Source organism: Triticum urartu, chromosome 2 (assembly GCF_003073215.2).
Source record: "Triticum urartu cultivar G1812 chromosome 2, Tu2.1, whole genome shotgun sequence".
NCBI classification, from domain to species: domain Eukaryota; kingdom Viridiplantae; phylum Streptophyta; class Magnoliopsida; order Poales; family Poaceae; genus Triticum; species Triticum urartu.
Window position 1 is genome coordinate 468,250,506 of NC_053023.1, and position 9,303 is coordinate 468,259,808.

At 44.3% G+C, this 9,303-nt stretch overlaps 1 protein-coding gene across 5 annotated transcripts; it reads left to right on the forward strand.

Annotated features, from left to right (window-relative positions):
- The first annotated feature begins 5,845 nt into the window (after positions 1-5,845).
- Positions 5,846-8,960, forward strand: LOC125537946 (epidermal growth factor receptor substrate 15-like). 5 transcript variants are annotated; one of them, XR_007296144.1, is made up of 6 exons: positions 5,846-6,805; positions 6,890-6,967; positions 7,064-7,165; positions 7,237-7,966; positions 8,108-8,210; positions 8,741-8,960. XR_007296144.1 is itself a non-coding variant. In XM_048701260.1 (6 exons), exons 4-6 carry the CDS (start codon positions 7,634-7,636, stop codon positions 8,752-8,754), a joined length of 513 nt encoding a protein of 170 aa, XP_048557217.1. In that variant the 5' UTR covers positions 6,732-6,747; positions 6,890-6,967; positions 7,064-7,165; positions 7,237-7,633; the 3' UTR covers positions 8,755-8,960. The 5 variants fall into 5 exon arrangements, 1 of the variants encoding a protein (XP_048557217.1); XR_007296143.1 differs by having other exon boundaries at positions 5,847-6,805; positions 8,108-8,203; XR_007296142.1 differs by having other exon boundaries at positions 5,848-6,805; positions 7,249-7,966; positions 8,045-8,203.
- The last annotated feature ends 343 nt before the right edge of the window (positions 8,961-9,303 follow it).

A 9,303-nucleotide genomic window follows, 5' to 3' on the forward strand; every position in this document is an offset into this window, starting at 1 on the left:
CTAAAGAAACGTGCGGAAGCTCAGGGTTCTCGTGAGCGCATGAAGGTCCTGGCTGATAGGTGTGTGCAAGCCTACAATGAGGCTGAGAAGCGCAAGGCCCTTAGGCGTCCTCGCATCGACCCCAGGATGGCTGCTAAGAAGCAGAAGAAGCCCGCTATGGCTGAACCTGAAGCACCAAGGCAGGAGGCAGATCCCCTTGTCTTCCCAACTAGCATGACTGGCCTGAAGCCAAAGGCCAGGTCAACCGCTTCAGAACTGAAGAAGACTAGGACTGCTGAGGCTGAAGCAAGGAAGAGAAAACATCCTGAAGCCTCTGCTACTGCCCCCGCCAAGAAGAAAAGAAAGACCAAGAAGGAATGGGCTGCTCCCACAAAGCCCTTGATTGTTGAACCCATTTCCATGGTTCACCCCGACGCCGATCCACAAAAACGTCAACTGACTGTCCATGAGCCTGCTTTCACAGAGGCTCATGAAGCTGAAGACTTTCCAGCAGCTGATCCCATCGCTACTGAAGACATTGGTCACCATGAGCATGTTGAAGATGATGCAGCCCTTCCTCAGCTAGAACACCAACAGGTATCATCGCCTGTGCTAACGCACAGCGAACTCATCAGCATTGGTCGTCCACTGACGCCAATTGCATAGGACGCTTCATGGGCGGATCGCCCACAAGAGAATGAAGACTTTGAGGCCCAGCCAACAGCAACTCCACAGGCGTCACCCGCGTTGCGCAGGCTTCGCAAAGGTCCAAGGCCTCAAGTCTCTGCTGAAGACAATCCGGCTGCATCAGCCGCGGAAGAAGAAGTCCCACGAGTTGCCACTCCCCTGTCCCACCAAGAAGCGGTTCTCGAGGAGAACGTGATCGTGATCGACCCTCCTGCTCGTCAAGTGGAGGTTGAACATCTTGAAGCTGCCACCACCAACACCATTGAAGCCACTGACGCTGTCATGGCTGAAGCTAATGTGGAGCCCTCACCAACAAAAGCACCAGAAGTCAGCGAAGCCACTGATCCCGCCGCTTCTGTTCCTGCGTCTGCTGCCAGTCCCCAGTTCGACTATCATGTTGAGCATAGGCCTCAGGTACAGAAGCCAATCCCAAGATTGCCAAGGTTCCGAGATCCTGCATCAGCACCTGGCTCCTTCAATATCAATGGCTTCAGAGCAGACAACACATTCTTCAATAGCTCCAGGAACCCCTACTCCAGGGAAAGAATATCATCTGATCGGTTCTGGAGTTATCCGCAGCGAAGCTATTACTCATGCGTTCTTTACAACCAAGGTCGCATCTTCCCACACAAGCGCCTTGACATTGAAGCAATAGCTGGTCTGCCCTGTCTGGAAGAAGCTCTGGATTGCTTCAAAGAGGTTGGACTGTTGCCGTTCGTCACTGACCAAGAGCATTGGAATGAAGAGTTGCTGCTCCAATTCTATGCCACACTTCACATCCGCGGGTATAGCAGAGATCCGAAGACTTGGGTCCTAGAGTGGATGATAGAAAACGTTCATCACGAAGCCAAAGCCTTTGACATCATTGAGCTCACTGGTTTGCCCACTCCTGGCGATCTCTACGAGCATGGCTGTCAGCTTCATACTGAAGCTATTGAGAGCATCTTTCAGAAGACTGAACCTAATATGAGTCAGATGCTCAGTATGATGAAGCCATTGCCCCAAGATGCTGCTTATCCCACGGAGTTCTTCGTTGAAGACCTTGAGTATATGCCAAGAACCATTTATCACATCATAAGGCGAACTCTCTGGCCAATCAAAGGACATTCTCCCCATGCCAAGCTGGAAGGTGCAATGAAGACTTTGGTCTTCTACATTCTTCATGGAAAATGCTTCAATACACAGGATTTCTTCATTCGCCAACTTGCTGCATCTGGCTCTGATCTGTTTGGTTTGAAGTTCTACGCCCCTTGGGTGATGCGGCTGATCAAACTTCACTCCGCTATCTCATATCAGCCCTCTGCCCGCAATCATCGGATCTTTTTGCCTGATGTGGATATGTCTATTGAAGCCATCTATCCTGAGCCTGCCAAGGAACCTCTAAGTCTTCAGAATGCAGAGCATCAAAGTTTTTCTCAGAACGTTGAAGGCGTTGAAGCCGTAACTCGTGTGTATCCTTTGGCTAGCACTACACGTGCACCGCATCCTGCTCTCACTAAAGCCACTGATAGCACAACTGCTCCACGACCCAAGAAGCGCACTCGTGTTCTCAATGACCGAGAGCTTCTTGTGGCTCTACATCAGAAACATGATAGGCATCATGACTGGCTGAAGCGTCAAATGCAAAGCCTCTTGGTGGATGTTAATCGCATTCGCAATCTTGCCACCAAGAATGCTTTTGTTGCCCATGAAACCTCTCGCCGCAGATGGAAAGGGCTGACGCTGATGTGTTCTGAAGATGATCTTCAAGAGGATGGCTTCACTGAGCGATTCAAGTTTGACTCCACACCTCCTCGAAGGGCAGTGCTGCGACGAACTCCATCCCTTGAAGACTCTGAGTTCTCTTCCTCTGCTGCAACTATGAATGCCAGAGTGATCGAGGATGAAGACGATGCTACTTCACTGCCACCTCCTTCAGCACGCTTCGACTCTGCTCCAAGCTCTTCTGCACCGCCAAACACCACCAACGACCCTGCTGCTTCACCTACTCTTCATGGTAACGAGTAGATGCTCTATGTCTTCAAACCTTTTTGGTCCTTACTGACAAAAGGGGGAGAAGCATATGAGTTTGATAGTCTTCAAGCGGGTCCATATGGGCGGGTGCTTTATATTTTGCTTCGTGCTTACAACTCTCGTTTTTCTACATTTGGTTCTTTGAGTTGTAACACTTAAACTCGATGGTCGTCTGCTACTTATTTGCCACCTTGTGTTGCGATGATAAATTCCGCATGTGCAACGATAAATTCCGCACTTAGATCATTCTGCAGACGTCCATTTTCCATTATGCATGTCATTATCTTCACATACTTTCTCATGCATAGTGGATTGTCATCATAAGTTGAAGTGGATCTCCACAAGTACAACCTGCCATGTGCATTTGCATTCCAAAAGCAAATTACTTATATGCACATCTTCAGGGGGAGCCCTTGCAACTTATGAAGACAATTCCTTATCCTTTACAATTTCACAGACTATATTTCCCGTTGAAAACTTCAACTAGTTTGTCATCAATCACCAAAAAGGGGGAGATTGTAAGTGCATCTAGTGCCACCCCTAGTTGGTTTTGGAGTATTGACGACAAACCTAGTTGAGGGACTAATGTGTTTGTGAGAATTGTAGGATAACACAGGTAGAAGTCCCTCATTGATTCAGTTTTCCTACCAGAGATGACCCCTAAAAATGTATGAAGACATTGAAGTCAAAGGTGGTATATGAAGATATTCACATTGAAGACTATGACAAGAGAAGACACCGCATGAAGCCTATGGAGCTCAAAGACTTAGATCTTTCGTAGTTCTTTTTCTTCTGTGTTGAGTCATAGGAACCACCGTACTGTTAAGTGGGGTCCAAGAGAACCAGTCAGAATGACTGAAGTGATGCTTAAACAAAACCTATGTCTTCGAGTGAAGACTTTGAGAGCGAATCTTGTCCAGAGTCGGACAAGTCAGCTTTGCTTGTAGCCCAAGTAAAGTTGCCGTGTGAGTTTGAAATCTGACCGTTGGAACACGTGTCAGTTCCTTAGTGACCTAGGGTCATTTCGGACAAATCAGGTCGGGTTGCCAAGTGGCTATAAATAGCCCACCCCCTACAACCATAAATGGTTGGCTGCTCAGATTCAGAGTACGACTTTTGTCGTTTGAGAGCAACCCACCTCGAAGCCTTTCAGAGAGAATTCCTTGCGAGGATAAAGCCCTAACCACCCAGAGCCAAAGAGAATTAGGCATCACTTAAGTCTTCTTGTCTGTGTGATCTGAAGACTTATTACACTTGAGGACTGTGCATCCTCCAGCCGGTTAGGCGTCGCGTTCTGAGCATCCAAGAGACATTGTGGATTGCCGGTGAACGAAGTCTGTGAAGGTTTGGGAGTCTACCTTGAAGACTTACCAGAGTGATTGGGCGAGGTCTGTGTGACCTTAGCTCAAGGGGAATACAGTGAGGACTGGGTGTCCTGAGCTGCGTGTTCAGGACTGGGTGTCCGGGACTGTGTGTCCTAAGGTTTAAATACCTAGCCGCCCTAACCAGACGTACAGTTGTCACAGCAACTAGAACTGGTCCAACAAATCATTGTCTTCAGCGAGTCACTGGTTTCATCTTCCCTTCCCTTTACTTACTGTTACTCCTTATGAAGTCATTGTATGTTCGCACTATCTTTTGTCTTCACTGAGTGACTGCGTGTTCTGTGTGGCTTCACAATATCTTCCTACCTGATCCTTACTACATTGCTACTATTAGTCATTGTGCTTTCACTCTATTGAATACTTGACTATGGCTTGCCTAGTGTAGTCTACCTTCCGCTGCAGGGTAATAGGTTTATTTCTATTGTTTGTCTTCATAACTTCCACGTTTTGAAGACTTTCATAAAAATCGCCTATTCACCCCCCCCCTCTAGTCGACATAACGCACTTTCAATGAGCTGTGGCTCTATTCCCCCCACATGTGCGGAAACCACAGGACCTTAGATGGAGGTGATCTATATATGTTCTTGGTTTAGGTATTCTCGTGTCAGGATCTAGTATGCCTTGATAGCTACTCCTTCTCCCATTTGATTTCAGTATGCACAACGCCAATATTTCCCTTGCGAGATTCTACATCAGCGTGGCCGTCGGGTCTTCCTTGGATTGGTTTATACTGGATCGGTGTCGTCCTCACACTAGAAGCCCCGGTGAGTTGGTAGCCCCGGAGTGCCAGCTATGGTTAGCTAGCAAGATCGGTTGATTAGCTAAGTTTTGCTAGTTGGAAAATGCCGAACATATGTGGTGGCATTGAATTTTGGTTATATGATTAACATGATGACCCGCTATATATGTATTTATAAACTACTTGTTGATTTGGGACAAAGATGACGATGAGATAGATGAGCTATGGCTCTATTCCCCCATCTGTGTGGAAACCACAAGACCTCCAATTGGAGATGATTTATATATGTTCTTGGTGTAGGTATTTCCATCGGGATCTCCGTGGGAACCACATGACCTCCCTGGTCCTCGGGCCTTCTTTGGATTCGATTGTATTAGATCGACGGACTGGCCGATAAGAAGAAAGCGGTTTTCCATCGCGTCCTTCTTTTTCTTTACCATCTCCCGTCTTATCACCCCATTTCAAGATTGAACCGTCAGATCTGGACCGATAGATCGATCGTCTCATCACCCCATATCTACTTATGGTTTTTTTTCTGCGGGAGTATAACATAATAGTTTTAAAGTGAGGGTGATATGAGGTTTCTGTCAATGAGTGTAGCACACACCACCTCCATTATCCTTGCCGGCTCGGTGCCTCGTATGCTGTTTTTGTGTCGACTGCGTAGTCTCCCTGCCATGACAACCGTCATGTACGATTGCCAACGACGAGGACATCTATCTCGGCTAGTCATCGAAATAACCTTTTTATGAACAAATTTTAGTAATATTATTTTCAGCACCAAATATATTCCATATTGATTCGATTTTTTCCTAATTTATTTCATTATTCTAAATGTTCCCTTAAAAATTGTTTTCTAAAATAATAATTAAGCATGTACTTTGCTCTACGGAAATAATGTTTAACCTTTTCGCTAAAGCCCTCAGTTTCTCTCCAATTTTTTTATTTCCCACCAAATAATTTGGCCGTGTCTTGCCCAAAAAAATCTTAACCTCCCCGCTAAACACCCCTCATAAGTGCTCCCGATTATTTCTCTTCACCATATCGTCAATATTGGATCTGAGCTCTCTCGTTCTGGTTCCTCCCTCCTCACGGCGTCATGACGGCGTCGACACCACGGATCACAATGGAGTCTATCGAACATACAGTCTTATTAGGTTTTTCCTTTGTCCCAAATCTCCTCCTCGTAGATGTGCAGCGCAGGCGCAGCGCCCCCTTTCCATCGTAGAACTACCACACCGCCGACCGCCGTGCAGCACTCCTCGGTCTCGCCTCCGGCATGGCCGCCGGGATGTAGTAGCCCGCCTCGTCTTCGTACTACAACAACCCCCGAGATGCAACATGCTCCCTTGCCGGCGGTGGCGGCGGCGCACACGCCGAGCTGGGAGACGGTCGACCTGCCGTCGTCGATGCCGTCCAGGGCCTCGGCCACAACGATCACAGCCATGGCCGGCGGCCGCGACCACAACCACGACTCCAGTATTTCTGTATTTTGGAGTGTTATGCGTAGTCTGATGGTGCTTAGTCTAATGGTGGAAGTGTGTGTGCTAGTACTGTTCCAGAATGTGCATGTGTTGTTCTTACCAAGTTTTCTGAAGCATAGCACATTCAGGCTAGACTGAAGCATACTGCCGCATTCTGCTTATTTAACCATGGTAGTAGACTACTAGTAGTTTGCTTACCACATTCAGGCTAGATTACTGCATGTGTATGCATTGGGAGTAGCCTTGTCAGGATGCTAATTGGTGTATCATGTCTATGCTTCACAGCTTCAGTATAGACTTGATTATATGTGCTCTGCTTTGATCTTTAACGCCTAGCTTTTAATTTCTAAATCAAAATCATAGACATATGCTATGCTAAAAGACTTCTGTTTTGCATGCTCCTGTTCTGCACGGTATAACACAATTTGATTTCATTTAATCTTTTAAGCCTTTCTGCAAGGTACACAACTTGCTCGCTACAGAGGAAAGAGATGATGCACATTACTCCTTTCTGCAAGGTACACAACATCCTTAAATCTTAATCACTTATCTAAATGGTGCAAATTGATAATGCTAAGTCCCTTAACTGTTTTTGTGTTCAGTAAAGAAAGGATATGTTCTCATAACAAGGATGGAAAGTATAACAACTTACAAAAACCAATATGGACAACACAGATCTGGTAAAATGTTTATAACATTTAAGCTACCTCTAACATTTGCTATAATACGGAAAATCCTGGATCGCTTAATCTTCAAAACTGTTAATTCTTTTACAGGAACTCAAGAACAACCTGGTACTCATGTAGCTGCTAATGACATGTGTGCACTGGACGAATGGCCATCCCATGCTCACCGCAACCGTGCACAACTATAGAATGGTACTTTTTTTTATATTTGTGTCCTCGTTTCTTACAATGTAATACTGATTACTGCAATAATTCTTGTATAGTTTGGGTTGTAGAAAGTGATGGACAGAAGAAGAAAGGGCGAGGTGTACTTTTCGTATTTAGGACAAAGCATTTAAAGAGGTTCAAAACAAAGAAAATGAAACTGAAGGTCCAGTTTCCAGTGAACATAGAAGCAATATTTTCCAGACCGCATAGAAAGACACTCCGCAATGCAACTCATCACAGCCTTATGGGTATGGATCACTGTTCAAGATATCTTCCGATATTCCGATAAATCGGCCGATTTATCGCTTATCGTTGTTTGGCCGATAAGATAAATCGGCTGATGAATCAGCCGATATGGTGATAAATCGGCCGATATGCCGATAAACTTGCCGATTTACGCCTTATCATGGGTCGACCGATAAGTTCCCGATAAGCGATATCCCCAACATTGGTATGGATACATGGCCAAACCACCAAGTGGTTCTGAAAAGGATTAAATCACAATTTGAAGAGAAAGAACGTGCTACAACAGAGATCCAAAAGGTAAACTCTGAGCTCAGCCATCAGGTCACCGAATTACAAGATCAATTACAAGCTGAACGTGAAAGCACACAAGAGAGGATTAACTTCGAGTGTGCTAAGAGAGAAAACCTTGAGGAGAGGTTAAAAGAAGAGCGTGCTGAAACGGAAAGATTGTTGGAAGAGGAGCGAAGATCAACATTGGAATTTGAGAAAAACATGATGGCAAAGTTTGCACAGTTCTCCCAACAGACGCAAACACATCAGGTGATTAGTTATATGCTTGCAAATTTGTAAGATTTATTTTGCTTGCTTGCACTGCTAAAAGTGCACTTCTATTTGCAGATGGATAAGAAAAGGACTAACGAAGAAATTAGTAATCCAAACTTGCAAAATACTCTTTTACAGACTGCTAGTACTACTGGGACTCTAGGTACAAGGCACAATGTAATTGCTCCCAATATGCTCATACAAGCTGCAAATATTCGAATGTTTCGAGCAATGGTAAGTGGTAAGTCACAAGCTTGGTTTGTCTTCATGTTGACCTTTATTTGATACGCAAATAGCATTCATAATGTGCAATTGTTTGCTTGCTTGCACTACTGTATTTTGTTTTTGTTGAAGCACATAAAGTAGGGAAGCCAGAAATAGAACAGTTTTCTCACCATTAGAAATTGTGAACTTGCGCCGGCATGTAGTTGTTTCGGAGAAGTTTAGATGTTTTATTAATTTATTTAGGTAATTATTCTTGTGTTTGAACTACAAATTCTTTTGTGAAATTATCCAATTCTTTTTGCATAGCACCTGATTGTTAATGGAGTGGTACATCAGGCACAAGCATTTGCTTGCTAGTTGTTGTAGTCACAACAATTGGGCAGAAAGGTACTATGCATGCATGAATATAGTAATTATACAATTGTCATGACAGTGGTTATATCTTTATGCTGATTAGTCATTGTGTTGTTTCTTTCTTTTCTTGACTAATTATTTTCTATTTTCAGTTAACTTGAGCTAACTAAAATTTTGATTTCTTCATTGCAGGATCCAAAGATTAACTAGAATGGACTTTAGACCACGGACAATTTACTCTTCGCTCTTAATTAGGTTGGCACATTCAGTATGTTGAATGCGTGCTAAATTATATTTCAGTTTCATTTGATGGATATTGGCTATGCAAATATTGATATTGTATGAATGTACATCATATATGTATTATCTGAATCATGTAATTGAATGCATGTATATATTTTTCTGGTTGCAATAGGCTATTGCCACAACCTATTTCTGGTTGGAACATGGTGGCACAACGAAGAATGTTGCGTTGCATCAAATCTTAGTTGCCATGCCGACCTATTTTGTTGCACTAGGCTGTTGCGACAGTACACTTTATATTATCGCAATAACTTATCACTACAAACAGGCAGTCCATTGAGATAACTACTTGTTGCCACCAATTCAGTTTTGTTGGAATAGTCCTTTCCCCACGAAAAGTTTGTATTGTCGCAACAGCCTCTCACCACAAATGTCCTGTCTGTTGTGACAACTATTTATCACCACAAAAATGATTATGCTGCAATTTTAGTATCACCACGTCTGGAGAGTTG